Source organism: Maniola hyperantus, chromosome 11, assembly GCF_902806685.2.
Source record: "Maniola hyperantus chromosome 11, iAphHyp1.2, whole genome shotgun sequence".
NCBI classification, from domain to species: domain Eukaryota; kingdom Metazoa; phylum Arthropoda; class Insecta; order Lepidoptera; family Nymphalidae; genus Maniola; species Maniola hyperantus.
The window spans coordinates 7,569,433-7,585,652 of record NC_048546.1 but is presented as its reverse complement, the minus strand read 5'-3'; the positions used below and the strand labels follow the sequence as shown (position 1 = coordinate 7,585,652).

The 16,220-nt window shown below is 37.5% G+C and overlaps 1 protein-coding gene across 1 annotated transcript; it reads right to left on the bottom strand.

The window, feature by feature from the left end:
• Positions 1-1,086: 1,086 nt before the first annotated feature.
• On the bottom strand, positions 1,087-15,976 carry LOC117986574 (armadillo-like helical domain-containing protein 3). The gene is made up of 13 exons (XM_034973428.2): positions 15,401-15,976; positions 14,845-15,005; positions 12,984-13,151; positions 10,362-10,473; positions 7,867-8,031; positions 7,342-7,483; positions 6,909-6,988; positions 6,277-6,409; positions 6,010-6,094; positions 5,495-5,727; positions 5,042-5,168; positions 4,456-4,610; positions 1,087-2,857 (listed from the first exon to the last, which is right to left on the bottom strand). The coding sequence occupies exons 1-13, from the start codon at positions 15,667-15,669 to the stop codon at positions 2,645-2,647; spliced, it is 2,043 nt and encodes a 680-aa protein (XP_034829319.1). The 5' UTR covers positions 15,670-15,976; the 3' UTR covers positions 1,087-2,644.
• Positions 15,977-16,220: the final 244 nt, after the last annotated feature.

Here is a 16,220-nt window from a genome sequence, read left to right as displayed (position 1 = left end):
ATTTTATAAAAGCTGAAAGTTTCTCTGCGTATTGTCCCCAACACTGAGAGTAACATTTGTTTGGATGTTTGTTTGAATAATGGTGGCTTTGGGAGATAACAGGTAATAAAGGTGTAAAAAATCTTACGTCAAAGTATAAAGTAATTTTTTTATATTTTCTTTGGAATTAGAAATCACGTCATGCATTAAATTAAATTAAATTTATTGGATATTATTACATGTTAAATTACGTATAAGGAACACAAAAAAAATACTTATAATACAGATAAAAAACAAGTAATAATTAAGTAGACCTAGGTCTAGTAGATGTATGAATGGGCAACCCCTGCACTAGTTAACACTGCATTGCCAGTCACTTGTGTCGTGGCAACCCCTTGCCAGACACCCTTAAAATTTAAGGCGTGATTCCATATATCCATGACGTGATTTCTAATACTATTCTGAAGAAAATGTGAAAAATTTACTTTATAGGTACTTTGACGTAAGATTTTTTACACCTTTATTGCCTGTTATCTCCCAAAGCCACCATGATTCAAATTCCAAACAAACGTTCCTGCCAGTGTTGGGGACAATATGCAGAGAAACTTTCAGCTTTTATAAAATAACGAAGGTCTGGCACGCGCTAGTTCTTAGTCCAACTATATTATATGACTTAGGGCCGGTATCCCAATTGCCAAATACCTATATAAATTATTGAATGCACCTCAGTTAGATTGAATGACTATTGAAAAATTTGTCATTTTACTATACACCACTATATTCCAATTCTATTTGATAGATTTATTTATACACTGACATAGGTAACTAATATAAAATAGATTTATTCATAAATATTACAATAGGAATATAAATTATCATTAAAAAGAGTTGCAAAGCCTCTGTTTATCTATATAAATCTGCACACCTATCTTACTTTGTTTTCAAAACAATTATTTCTACTTCGCACTATTCAAATAGCTCTATGATTGGGTAAAAGCCAAATTATAATTATTTATTATACATGTTTTCATAAACTGGGTCATAATCATTTGATATGATATTTATTGCATCTAAATAACATTTCTAATATGTACATCCATACTATCCATACTAATATTATAAATGCGAAAGTGTGTCTGTCTGTCTGCTAGCTTATCACGGCTCATCCGTTTAACCGATTTTGACTAAATTTGGTACAGAGATAGCTTACATCCCGGGGAAGGCCATAGGCTACTTTTCATCCCAGAAAATCAAAGAGTTCTCACGGGATTTTTTAAAAACTTAACACGGGATTTTTTAAATCCACGAGGACGATGTCGCGGGCATTATCAAGTAAAACAAACTTACAATTCTATGGCTTTTTGGATTTTACTCAATAGATATGAGGGCATAACAGTACCTCGGCCAAGTCGAACGAACAAACAATACGGGTATGGCACGGCCGTACCATCCTTTTGTCGAAGCAATTCACAGCTCCCTGTATGTTCTTGAACAAAGGTATGAAGTATGAAATTTCAGTTTTCCAAAAGTGCAATGAACCTAACTTTACAAGTGTTTATAGCTAGAGAGGCTGAATTGCGCGGCTTGGCACATATATTTTCTTACATTTTAATGTTTTTGATGGGATTCCATATTCATTTGAAAAATATATATTTATGTAATTCAATAAAATAGGATACAATGTAAAGGCGTACTGTTACCGAGAATTTCTTGACAGAAACCCCGACCTGTCTCACTGACTATTAATACAAGTACGCTGGACTTGCTATTGCCAATCTGGTTTTGAAGTACTTTTAATTGATTTTCGCCATTTTGGCGCTGATAGCAGCAGTCAGCGTCATGTGAGCGTACTCCGAACTAAATATTAGTGATGAGAAATCTGCCAACATAGTCAAAGCGAAAACCATATGTCACAAGGTTTCAATTTCCGGTACACTCGGACCGGCACAAAAAATAACTGTGCTTTTGTATGGTACACGTTTTCCAGCGTACTTGTATATGTCTATTTCAGTGGCCTGTCTGAATTAACACGTCTAAGGGCCTGTTTCACAATCTCTGGATAAAACTATCTAACAAATAAATTTGACAAAATAGTTAAAGAACAGAAATTTCAATTGATTTTATTGCTTTATTTTTTGTTTAATTTTAATAGCTTTCTATAGATACTAAAGACCAGGACTTCCTTGGTTTGGGCTCGAACAGAATAACAGTGTTGTGGTTACATTGTGTATCCACAACATTTAGCTGAATTCGGGCCTTTTTGTTGGCCCAACACTGCTACATTTTAAGGCATGATCTTTGTAAATGTTTATATTGTGTTAACCATGTGTTATCAACAAATAAATGTATTTCTATCATGTAAATGCATTTGCATTATCCGTTGTAGAAGTTTATCTGGCAGTTGTGAAACTGGCCCTAAAGATAATGCGTAAAAAATGACTCCTCATGCGCCATTTTAACTCTAAGGGTCAACTGTCATGCCAAAAGTAAAAATAAAGACTAAAATCGTATTTTTGACATGAAATTTGACACAAAAAGTTAAAATGGCGCGTGAGGAGTCATTTTTTACGGACTATAATATATTGCTATGCTTTTCATAATCCCCGCTATGAAAAATAGAATTAGTACAACTAGAACAGAATTATTAGTCACAATAGCAGAGTGTTTACGCGATAGTGGTGTAGTGGCTGAGCAGGGCGGCGGAATGGTCGCGCAGCGCCGCGGCGTCGGAGCGCAGGCGCGCGGAGCCCGCGGCCGCGCGCGCCAACCGCGCCAGCAGCGGCCGGTGCGCGCGCTCCGCGTAGCGCTCGTACGCCTCCAGCCCTTCCTGCAGCTTGAGGATCAGGCTGTCGTAGTTCTTGCGGACCACTTCTAGTATCTGTGTATTTTTTAATTTATAGATTAGCACTTGGATGCCATCAGACATGCTGGCAAGTGATGATGCAGCTTAAGATGGAGCGCGCTAGCCTAGAAAATACCTCTTCACATGTTACAGATTAATTGTCAACTAGCTGATGCCCGCAACTTCGTTCGCGTGGATTTGTCTAATAATCCCATGGGAACTCTTTTATTTGCCGGGATAAAAAATTAGCGTCACACCAGATCTTTAACTATAACCATACAAAAAATCATGCCGATCTATAGCCCCGTTACTACGTAATTGAAGGACAAACCAACAAACGAACACACTTTCGCATTTATGATATAGTGATATTTAAGTTTAAAGCCACTACTTTTGTGTCGCTGTTTATTAATGGTCGCTGTATATAAATATTAATAACCACCAACACTAAAAAGTAAAAAATAATTTAATTTATTACCCAATATATTATGTATACAAGAGTTATAGTAGTTCTATAGTAATAAAGGCATCTCGGTAGGAACGGCATTCCGAACCAGTGGTAAATTAAACCTGACTATTCATAAGCACTTTTAAAAAGTTTACATGAATAAAAAAACATTCTATTCTATTCTATTCTATTCTATTCTAATATTTTTTGGAGCCGGTGCCAATTAGCCGCACGAACCGTCTATCTACTCTTCATAGTGTTTTGCGACTCCACATTGGCATTGGGTAATAAATTAAATTATTTTTTACTTTTTAGTGGTTATTGAAGTCGGTTTTTATTTTTTTTGAATTTTTTTATTTCACAATTTTTAGTGGCCCCATATGGTACTAAAATATGATATGCCTGGTTAAAAACCTACTGTTTCAAAGAATCATTATAAATCAGTTCATATTTGGCGAAGAAATCGCGTAACAAACATACAAAAAGATCTCCTCCTTTTTTCAAGTCGGTTAAAACCCTACTGTTTACAAAGCTATTACACTGATCGCGAGCAATTTACTCTTATTAATTGAGGAGTTCCGTTCTCCATCTCCGAAGATATTCATCAGATCTTTACCAAATTAAAATGGGACCACCTCGGAAGTATGTCCTACAAAACAAAAAAAGAATCATCAAAATTGGTTCATAATTGACGGAGTAATCGCGTAACAAACATACAAAAAAAAAACATACAGTCGAATTGATAACCTCCTCCTTTTTTTGAAGTCGGTTAAAAAACTAGCGACTTGCCCCGGCTTCGCACGGGTAGCTTATTACAATTTTCGCAGATATCTCTAATTTTTTAAAATGAAATATAGGCTACTAGTTGATGCCCGCGACTTCGTACGCGTGAATTTAGGTTTTAAAAAATCCTGTGGGAACTCTTTGATTTCCCAGGATATTAAGTAGCCTATGTCACTCTCCACTTTAACTATGCAAAATATCACGTCGATCCGTTGTGACGTGATTGAAGGACAAACCAACAAACAAACACTTTCGCATTTATAATATGGGTAGTGATGTCACTCAGGAATAATGTAGCTTTCTACTGGTGAAAGAATTTTCAAAATCGGTTCAGTAGTTCAGAGATACACTTCCAACAAACAAACTTACAAACGTTAGCTCTTTATAATATTAGTATAGATACCTGGTCCTCGGTGGGCGTGGAAAGGTTCTGCGAGGCAAGCCAGGTCTCGATCTTCGGTGAGAAATGCTGTATGATCGCACGCACGTTGACGAGGCAGTTTGCGAGCCGCAACGCCTCTGCCTTGAACTCCCCGTCGCCCGTCGAGTAACGTAATGCTATAAAAAGAAAAGTATATAAATTACAGTGAAAAAATGTATCAAAATCGGTTCATAAATCTTTGAGATAGTGGTTAGTCTTTTTATTGATTATGGGCACACACTTGACCACAATCACACCTGATTGAAAGTGATGATGTGACCAACGATGGGACGCGTTTACCTATAAGAGACATATTATAATAAAAACATTGATAGATTCATTTGATGAACTAAAAGCATTTTTGAAAAAGTTTATAGAAATAAAACACCTTTCTATTTTGTTGTATTTACATTCTAAGTTTGTCACTAATGTTAGTGACAAACTTGGAATGTAGAAATGCCTCTCTAAATCATCTGATTGCTAAGCTAAAATAAGTTATATATATGAGCAAATAATTGAAAACATTATAGTGTGTGGCGTATTCAAGTATTTCACTCTTATGGTTTACCCATGTAAAACAGATTGTCGAACACTTGATGCATCCTAATAAGCTCGTAGTACAACTGGTCGTAGGACGCGGGCGTCGGGAGAAACGTGTCGCCGAATGTGATGAACAGATTGAAGATATTCACAACCTGAAACAAAATTCATTTTTAAATACTCAGATCCATAATCAGAAATAAAATGTAAAATCAGTCTCACTACCACATATCCATTCAAGAACATGTTATACTGCTCGCAATTCACGAGCGCTCGTGAACTTTACTTGTAATCACGTCGTATACAAACGCATTGCGTTTGTGTGCGTGTCTGTCAGATCAATCAGTTGCGAGCACTTGAGCTGTGACGAGGAACTTGAGCAGCGCAATGAGCGCGGCCCCCCACAGCGGGCGCCAGTCGCGCGCCAGCCGCACGCGGCAACGCTTCTGGTGGCTTAGCAGCACGCACTAGGAGCTCTAACCTGTTGCGCCATGACAAAGATGTTGTGCCTCCTCAGCAGCGTGCTCTCGTTGGTGACGAGGAACTTGAGCAGCGCGATGAGCGCGGCCCACAGCGGGCGCCAGTCGCGCGCCAGCCGCACGCGGCAACGCTTCTGGTAGCTCAGCAGTCGCAGAAGCACGCCCACGCACAGCTCGTACAGCTCGCCCGGGAACTTCTTTAGTAGATGGCACATCATGAACTCGACTAGAAGATCTAGAAAGGGGTCATCCATTAAAATTTGAAATACTGTTTAATATAACCAGTTCGTGATCCGCATTTGCCACCTCTCCCCTTCGCTCTATTCAGCCTCGTAGGCTCACTTCATTCAAGACCCCCTTCGCGAGCTTCTGGCTTCGCAAAAATACTGGAGATAGGACAGACAAGACTGGGTGGAGTAGGCGTGCTCAGGTATATTTCTGGACCACATTTGACCTTGGCTTACTTAATTTTAGGATTTATTTGATGGATTACATATTATATTTCTATAAAACTTACCTATAAGCGTTGAAGCTAGAGGTTGTGAAGGTGGTTCTTCAGGAACTATTTTTCTATGGCGCATTGGAAGTCTGTACAATTGAACCTGTAAAAAGATTTACATACAAATCTTTGGACCTGTGTAACTTTGAAACTACAGACTTGACACGTAAATTCCTGAGTGCGCGCGCTTCTATGTAGTTCTATAATTCACAGATTTTTTGGAAAAAAAAACATACGATTTGCCGTGGTGTGTGCTAGCTCTTAATGTTACTTTCATGAAATTACCTTAAAAGTAAGATTTTGGTCGTGCATTATGGAGTTCGCGAACTGCTCTTCTACGATGCATGTGAGGGTGATAAAACATAAACTGCATTTGTTGATGCTTGTTTCCGTCCGCGTGTCCGCCATTACTATTGAACTGTAAGGACAAAAAAAATTGCTTTTTGGGTTCTGTATCTTCAGAGAAAAACGAAACTTTTAAAGGATCACTTTGTTGCCTGTGAGATGTGTCTGTCAAGACCGGTTAAGGGAATCAAAACCTATAGGGTACTTTCTGTTGACCTAAAATCATGAATTTTGGCAGGTAGCACAGTCATTAGCATACCTAAATGTAGGGAATAATCCGAAAACCATGAATTGGTACATCACAAAAAAAGTGTATATTTTTTTACAAGGGTACGAAACCGTTTCTGTTTGAGTCCGACTTGCACTTGGCCTGTTTTAAACTAAAACTTGAACTGATGTGATTCAACTACTGGATGTTCCGACATAAGGAACCGTATGAAGGCGTTCATGGTATGGAGTATGGAGTGCCCGTAGACCCGTAGACACGTACAGCAACTCTGAAGTGTCCCTTCATACAGCTGATCCTTCATACAACTTCTAGCAAAGTACTTATCTAAAAAAAATATACTCACCAATATTGAAAGAATGTGACTAATAAATTTGTTGGCTGCTCATTATCCAAGGCTTGGATTTGAGCTAAGTTAGGCGGATTCTGAAACAAGTTACCCAATTTTATAGATACCTAACTATACAAAATATGTTATTTACCCAATTTTAGAGATATTTAACTATTCAAAATATGTTAAAGGAATTGGAATGCGCGTCAGCATCTGGCACGTGTGCTCGGATACAGGGTTTGATCCCGGGCACACACCTTTAACTTTCAGACTATGTGCATTGTAAGTGAAATGTATGTGAAGTCTGCTAAGCTGCATGAGACCTTCAAAATTTAAGTAGGCTAATGTAGCCATAAGTTGGTAGCTGCCGCGGTCGAAGATGGACTAGTATTGTCATGAAGTTTTCATGAACTTATCTGTAAGTTATATGTATGTTTTCCTAACTTACCTGACGAGGAGGTAAGGTGGCCGGCGGTGACGGCGGCGCGGAGGAAGCGGCCGCAGAGGAAGAGTGAGCTAGTGTAGTCATGAAGTTACGGTTCAAGTGAGCTGCTTCGTACAACGCTAACAGCATACCCTCTTCACCACCGCTGCAGACAACAAGTTTGTTTAAATTAATAAAGCAAGCTTTTATAATTAGCTTATATTTAGTAGACTAAAGGCAGTATGTACCAAAGTAGAAGACCGGTGGACATGTTTAACAAACTAATCAGATTCTCAATAAATGACGTGAAAAATTATCTCGTCATATCTCAAAAATCTGATTGACCGACTGAATACTTCTAACGGTGAAGGAAAACATCGTGAAGAAACCTGCATACCTGAGAGTTCTCCATAATGATCTCAAAGGTGTGTGTGTGTGTGTGTGTAAAGTTTGACCATCCGCACTTGGCCAGCATGATAAGACTTAAGAATATGGCCTCTCAGACTGGCGATGGGTTGATGCAGATAATTAAGTGATCCTCTCACTCACCTGTGTCTCTGCCCCCTGACGACGGGCTGCGTGTCGTCGCTGGTGAGGAAGATGCCGCCCACCATGCTGGTGAGCGACGACAGCCAGCCGCCGCCGCTCGCCTGCAGGCCGCCGAACGCTGACATCACGAAGTCGTTGAGGGCTGCCGTTATTACTTGGCCATATCTGGAAAAATTCTTATAAAAAGCCGTGAGGTTCGCGGGATACCCAAGAGAAGCGAAGCTGTGTGTGTGTTCTTTCTCGCTCACTCATATGGGTATGCGCTGTTCATGCAATGAGGTGCGTTTTTGTCATTTAGGTCCCCATGCCAAAAGTCCTCACATATGGCATGTCATTGCAAAGCGTATCGCTTAAAACACTAAAACGGATATTTTTAGTGCATACTTTGACTTTGTCCAGAAGTTTCAGTTAAAACGAGCTCTCATTTTAACTCTGTCTTAAGTCGTCCTGAGAGACGACACCTTGTTGCGGCGCGGACATTTCCTACTTAAGAATCAAATCTAAGGATATATTTGCGCAAAAGTCGCGGCGCAGGCGAGGTAGCATCGAGGGCCGAGGCGGTGTCCAAGTAAGGGTAAGTTGAATGAATTCACCTATTAATAAACAGCATATATAGATGCCCCGCCTTTTTTTAAGGGTTCCGTACCTCAAAAGGAAAAACGGAACCCTTATAGGATCTCTTGGTTGTCTGTCTGTCTGTCTGTCTGTCCGTCTGTCTGTCTGTCAAGAAACCTACAGGTTACTTCCCGTTGACCTAGAATCATGAAATTTGGCAGGTAGGTAGATCTTATAGCTGACATTTGGGGAAAATCTGAAAACCGTGAATTTAGGGTTAGATCACACAAAAAAAAATTGTTGTCATGAACTAATAATTAGTATTTTCAACTTTCGAAGTGAGTGACTATATCAAGTCTTCACCTGTAAATTCTAAAACATATTTTTATTTATTTTTATGCATCATAGTTTTTGAATTATCGTGCAAAATGTCGAAAAAATACGGCTGTAGTACGGAACCCTCATTGCGCGAGCCTGACTCGCACTTGGCCGGTTTTTTTTTTGTCGAGGAAAACCCCAGGGTGTTCTGTGAACACAGAGAATTCAACCTCAAGAGTACGCATATATAAGGTTTTGCATGAAAACAAAATCGTAAAATGTTGGCGGGGGATAGGGGAGAATGCTTTCTTGTGATTAGTGGACTCAAAAGTCACGTAATCAAGACCATGTGCGGAATGAGGGTACCGAACGGGCGTGTGCTGATTTTTATGCTAAGCTGCCTAAGCTTGGCGATGGGGGGTGTCCGGCTATTAGGCGTCTATAGGCTATAAGGTGGTGGTCCGTTTCTGCGAATCACCGAGTGGTTGGGCTACGGGACCAAACTTATTCGCAGAACCAAGCCAGATAATTGCCCTGCCTGACTTGCCTTGTAATCTCATGCCTAGTATACAAGTATTTTATATTTGCAAAAATTGTACCCATTAGATCCGCCAAATATTCATAGGAATCAACGTATTGAGCGGTGAGCCCTAACAACCCGGTCGACGCCGTTTTATAACAATGTGCCATAAAACATGCTTCATATCAGTGGCCTTAAAAAAAGTCGATGTGCATTAAAATAATTCAAATAAAAACCAACACTATATTTTGGAGCCGGTGCCAATTAGCCGCACGAACCGTCTATCTACTCTTCATAGTGTTTTGCGACTCCACATTGGCACCGACTCTAAAAAATATTACTATAGAACTACAATAACTCTTGTATACAAAATATATTGGGTAATTAATTAAATTATTTTTTACTTTTTAGTGTTGGTTTCGGTTTGAAAATTAATAAAAAAAAGGAACAATGTACTGTAATGTAATTGAAGTCGGTTTTTATATTTTTTTAGAAAAAAATTTATTTCACAATTTTTAGTGGCCCCATCGTACTAAAATATGATATGCCTGGTTAAAAACCTACTGTTTCAAAGAATTATTATAAATCGGTTCATATTTGGCGAAGAAATCGTGTAACAAACATACAAAAAGGCATACATTCAAATTGAGAACCTCCTCCTTTTTTCAAGTCGGTTAAAAATATGCTATGCCTGGTTAAAACCCTACTGTTTACAAAGCTATTACACTGATCGCGAGCAATTTACTCTTATTGATTGAGGAGTTCCGTTCTCCATCTCCGAAGATATTCATCAGATCTTTACCAAATTAAAATGGGACCACCTCGGAAGTATGTCCTACAAAACAAAAAAAGAATCATCAAAATCGGTTCATAATTGACGGAGTAATCGCGTAACAAACATACAAAAAAAAAAAAAACACAGTCGAATTGATAACCTCCTCCTTTTTTTGAAGTCGGTTAAAAAAGGTTAAAATCATTATAGATAATGCTATCAGAAACATTAATTTACTCAAGTACAAACAGTATTTATCTTTCTGTAATAAACTCCTCTTTTGATGTTAATTTAAAACTAATAATATGTTAATGGTGAGTCATTTCTTACCCATTTAACGCCAGCTCATCGTCAAGTATCGACAATTTAACAACATAAGGATTAGCAGACTCCTGCTTTTTATAATTCACTAAGAACATGAGCAGCAAGACAACATCATAACCTAAAACAAGGAAAGGAGTTTTAAGCAAGATTCAGGTCACAATAAAATACAAGTGTGTCCAGTCTTCTGTTATCTGAAAACAAGTTTTTTTTAATTGATGAAAATAATTAATGATAAAAACATTTATAGGAACAAAGAAGGCATATTAAATAAGTTTTTGTTACAGACTAGATTCCAGATTTAAACTATAGTACCTACGTGACAGGTCAAAATGGCAATCGGCGAGGACATCCCCCCGCCATACCCCGATTGCCATCTTGACTTGTCGCAGACAGGAGTTATAGTGTGTGAAAAATGAGTTGTTAAAGATGTCCTTACTGGAAATTTATAATGAAACGCTAATAGAAGTAAAAAAATCATAAAGAATGTCTTAATGCAATGCTTATAGTGTGTGCCAAATAAGTAGTCCAGATTGGACCGCTACACGAGGCATATATAAATGCATTTAATATAGATATATACAGGGTTACAGGAAAACAGGACACGATCCCGTTAAGGGGTTATAGTACAGGACATTAGCTATCAAACGACCCCTAAAGTGCTTATGCGAAAGTGTATCGTTTTCGAGTTATTCATTTTTTTTAAATTTTTCTTGGTAAAGGGGTGTTTGCCACTTTAAAAATCAATAAAAAAGGAACAATGTATTTCATCAGATTTTTTTTATTTCTTTAAGAAAAATCTTCAAGCATTTAAAATTACAGCCCAAAAAACTGTACAAGTTTTCCAATTTTAAATTTAATTCTTTGAATAACTTGCAAATTTTCTGTAAAAATTACTATGGCACTTATCCTGCGGATTATTTTAAAAACATCAACGTTTCGTTAGCTATCCATTGGTATAAAAAAAATTGCAAAAAAAAATTGTTTTATAACTGTTTATTATTAACAAGGATATGTACTAGCAAGAAATAAAAAAAAACTGATGAAATACATTGTTCCTTTTTTTTATTAATTTTCAAAGCGGCAAACACCTCTTTATCAAGAAAAAATTAAAAAAATGAATAACTCGAAAACGATACACTTTCGCATAAGCACTTTAGGGGTCGTTTGATAGCTAATGTCCTGTACTATAACCCCCTAACGGGATCGTGTCCTCTTTTCCTGTAACCCTGTATTAATTAGCAGATATTCAATTTCAGATTGGACCACTTGTTTTGCAGACAATGGTACTGATTCTAACCACAACTTAATTTTAGAGTATTGGTATCCTCTTCCTACCAATGTAATATGAAAAGGACGGATACAGTTTGACAGTCTTAAATTATTTAATTTAGAACTGTCAAACCAAGTGACTTTAGCTGCCAGTCGCGAGCCGTAGCGTACACTAAAAGAACAAAGGCGAGCTTCAAACTAAATTTTACCTTGAATGCGTCTATGTAGGACAAAATATTAATACCACAGGGGGTCCATTACTTAAATATAATCACCAAGATTTTTCATTTCAGGATCCACCAAAAAAAAGATATTAATATTTTTATATTTTGAGATTATGAAAGTAACGTAGTGGTTACATACTCTTTGGTTGGTAGTATATGCAAGATTGATGCATTAATATTATCAAGTAAAAACACTTAAGAGTTGTGTTCCCAACTCGTGAGTCAGAGACTCTGACAAGTGACATTTGCAACTGCAAATGCACGAATCACGCGCATGCGCACAAAGAGTAGCAAACGAGCACAGCTAAGATACTTACCTACTAAACAATGGTCCTTTACATGCCATTGGCATTAGCATTGTCTATAAAAGATCTTTTTCAGTATTTAGCATGATGTACTAGTCTGTGATTATAGTTTAGTTGTTATGCACGTAAACAGTTCCGATTTGACAATGGAACCAAGATCCCTATTCATTACGGATAGTTGGTAACTACCTCTTTCTTCTAGAAACAACCCACCCTCAATACAAGCTAACAACAACAACAAACCCTCAATAATTATTCTTTCCTTGAGCCACGTGGGGGCGAAGCTGCGGGTAATAGTTAGCACAATAATAAATATAGTTTGTAAGCATTCATTTATAAACAGTTTTATTTATTACTTAATAATAACGAAATACCTATTTTAAAGGTGACTTTTTCTAGAGTGGCAACTCTGGTAATGTTTTGTCATTATAACCAACACCAGATATGAATTTAATCAAATAATAATTTATTAATTTAATAATTTAATCTACGATAAAGTCTTACAAACTAATTTCGTATAAAAAACTAACTAATTAAATTTCTAAGTTTTGCATAGGTCACATTTCTAGACACTTCCTAAAACATTCAGGTAATCCCACGCCTATGTTCTTTTGTTACAGTGCGACAAGGCTATCTTGGCGCGTGGCGAAAATCGGAACTAACGTTGCCGTCAAGTGTCCCCAGCATGTCTCTGGTGTCCCCTTTGTTCTTGTTTGAATATTCTAAGCCTTTGTTTTCCAACAGCGCCCCCCTGTCAATGTCATTTAAATGCCAAGAAAGCCTTTTCGGACTGTAAGTTAAGCTAAGGAAAAGAATACATAAATCCATACCATGTTGTTGTCTCTCAGTAGAAGTGCACAGCAACTGGATTAGTGGCTCGAACAGTGAATGTAGCATCAGATACTCAACCAGTGGGTTCTCATCAATATTATCTATGCCCGTTGCAATTATTAACAGCAACTTCAAAACCATTGACTTCAGACTATCGGGCACATCCCCTAAAATAATTATAAATGTAAAATTGTGTGTATCACCTGAGTTTTTGGAGCACTTCGACCACCCGTTGTGCCAGATCCTTTTTTCCATGCACATGCGAACTGTGGAATCAACTCTTTTCGGCGGTGTTCCCTTTAGATTACAACATGGGGTTATTCAAGGGGCGGACCAACAAATTCTTTAAAGGCCAGCATGTCAAGTGGCAAGGCGGCACGCATCGGCGGTTCCTCTGGTGCTGCAAATGTTCATGGGCGATTGCAATCACTTAACATGAGGTGACCCGCCTGCTCGTTATCTCTATTAAAAAAAAAAATATGTATCTGTGTAGTGTGCTATGCTAGCCTACTGGTTAGGATGTGCGCCTTCTAATCGGAGGTTGGAGGTTTGATCCCGGGTATGCATGTCTAACTTTTCAGAGTTATGTGCGTTTTAATTAATTAAATATCACTTGCTTTAACAGTGAAGGAAAACGTCGTGAGGAAACCTGCATGCCTGAGAGTTCTCCATAATGTTCTCAAAGGTGTGTGAAGTCTACCAATCTGCAAATGGCCAGCGTTGTAGACTATGGCCAAAACCCTTCTCACTCTGAGAGGAAACCCGTGCTCTGTAGTGAGCCGGCGATGACTCAGCCATGATGATGATCTGTGTAGTAACTTTAAGGAACATCACCCACGGCGTCTTTTACTTGTAGTCCCAGAAAATTAAAGAGTTCTTTTATGGGATTTTTAAAAACCTTAATTAACACCAAAGAAGTCATCATCTATTTGGTACAGAGTTAGCTTGCACCCTGAAGACTAATATATGACCTGGGAATTCAAAGAGTTTCCAAGTAATTTTTTTAAAAACCTAAACTTACTGGGCATGATCTAGTTTACTAAAAAATGGCATCAATGAATTCAGATATTATATACAAATGAATTTTATCTAGCCACCTGGCATAATTTCACAATGTTCTCTGCAGATAGCAGTGGCTCTTAGACCTCTCAGCTTGAGTGTATTAGGATTTACATACTACTAAAACACTTAAGATAATGTGGCTAATTCCGTTTTACACAATCTCTAAACAAAACTAAAATGACATGGCAAAATCTATTGCTATCCCTTTCGTAATGTTGCTTGCGGAAAAGGATAGCACTAGATTTAGACCTGTTAATTTAGTTTAGTTTGGAGATTGTGTACAAGAAAATCGGCCCCATTGTTGCTTTTTTTGTGCTCATTTAAAAATATAATCTTAACCAACTTTCACTATTTTCAATTTTTAGGGTTCTGTACCTCAAATGGAAAAAAGGAACCTTTACAGGATTACTTTTTTGTCTGTCTGTCTGTTGTGTCTGTCAAGAAAGCCTATAGGGTACTTCCCATTGACCTAGAATCATGAAATTTGGTAGGTAGGTCTTATAGCACAAGTATGGGAAAAATCCGAAAACCGTGAATTTGTGGTTACATCACAAAAGAAAATGTGTTCATGAACTAATAATTAGTATTTTCACTTTTCAAAGTAAGATAACTATATCAAGTGGGGTATTATATTATGAAAGGGCTTTACCTGTATTTTCTTAAACAGATGTGAAAGTGAAACTAAAGTGATTCTTACTGCTTTACTTCTTCTGTAGTATGCAACCGTCGGTGCGCAAGTCGGACTCGCACTTGACTGGTTTTTACTATTAATTATTTTAATTTGAAAATTGAACATACCTGATAGTACAGTGCTACAGTGTTCTAAAAGTTTTTGCATCTTAACATTTGCATTGTCTGTTCCTAGTAATATAGACTTTATATTAATGCTGGGGTCTTGCCCAGCTCTTTGGTACATTGTAGTCAATATTGCACTAAATGTTTGAAGGGCATACACCAACCTGTAAACTATTTCTGTTTAACACATTTCAGCACAGTGCTTCAGTAGTATACAGTAGATTTTTTTCACATAAATTTACAAAACTGTCTCAACTGTATTGAAGATATCACAGAAAGTCAAACTATTTGCCTCTCTAATTTGTTAGACGAAGTGGATAGCGATAAGTAGGTATTTGCTTCAAGTAGGTATTGAAAGTAAAACCTCCACTTCTACTTCATAGTAGTGGGCTACAACACAGCTATAACTAACAGTTTATGTGAGGGTATGACACAGATTGAGAGCCCACACACTCGCTTATATTTAACAGTACAGCAACATAATATCAGACTATATATAAAACTACACTATATATATAAAAAATTATACTGCCAGATCAATCTGTCGAAATAATTATACCTTATATGGTGCTCTTGTCCTAACATATCAATACATTGTATAACCAACAAATTGATATTTTCTTTCAAGTTATTAAGTTGTTCCACTGTTAGCTTATGTATCTCTGCTTCCAGCTGGGGAATTTTCGGCTTTAAGAGGAAGAACTCGTCCCAAAATGTAGGATTATCACTTGTTAGATCTTCGCCACGAAAAAAGGACTCATATATCTGCACCACCTTCTCTTTTAAATGTCTTTTGGAACCAGAACCACTTCTTTTTCGTGTAGCCATATCTTCTTTTTAAATTGGAATTAAAATATAAGCCTAAGATCACTCGGCGACGGACGACTTGTTCAACTTTTTTGAAGAACAGCGAAGGAACTATAATAATTTACTTCATGCGGTTCCTAAATAATAATTGTTGAATGGCGTTTATGGAATGATTCAATGTAATAGCAATATTATAAATTAATATCAAAGGTAATTAATTATAATTCAAACTTCTTCTCTTGTTTGGTTACAAATCACTTACAAATTAAAAAATATTGATGTGCTGTTTTTACATTTTTTCATAAAACGTAGGATATTTACTGGTCTGTGGTAGTAGTGATCACGTAGTGATTATTACTCTTTGATTGGCACAGACCAGTAATCGGTCGGAGACACCATCTGTGGAGACCATTGGCACATGATTGGCACCGCTGGCAGTTGGCACGTAGTTGGCACCAAAAGGCACCAAAGCTGTATGTATATTATTAGGTATACTCTTTGCACTAAAGCGTATGGTTCACAGACCAATAACATACCATAAATATTATATTTGGTGGGCAGTTGGCACCCCA

Bases quoted from the DNA above. Each gene is read 5' to 3' on its own strand.
- LOC117986574 (XM_034973428.2), bottom strand. From the start codon at position 15,669: ATGGCTACACGAAAAAGAAGTGGTTCTGGTTCCAAAAGACATTTAAAA. The intron at 8,032-10,361 runs GTAAGAAATGAC...GAATTTTTCCAG, and splicing joins GATGAGCTGGCGTTAAATGG to ATATGGCCAAGTAATAACGG. The intron at 5,728-6,009 runs GTAAGTTTTATA...ACCCCTTTCTAG, and splicing joins TCTAGCTTCAACGCTTATAG to ATCTTCTAGTCGAGTTCATG.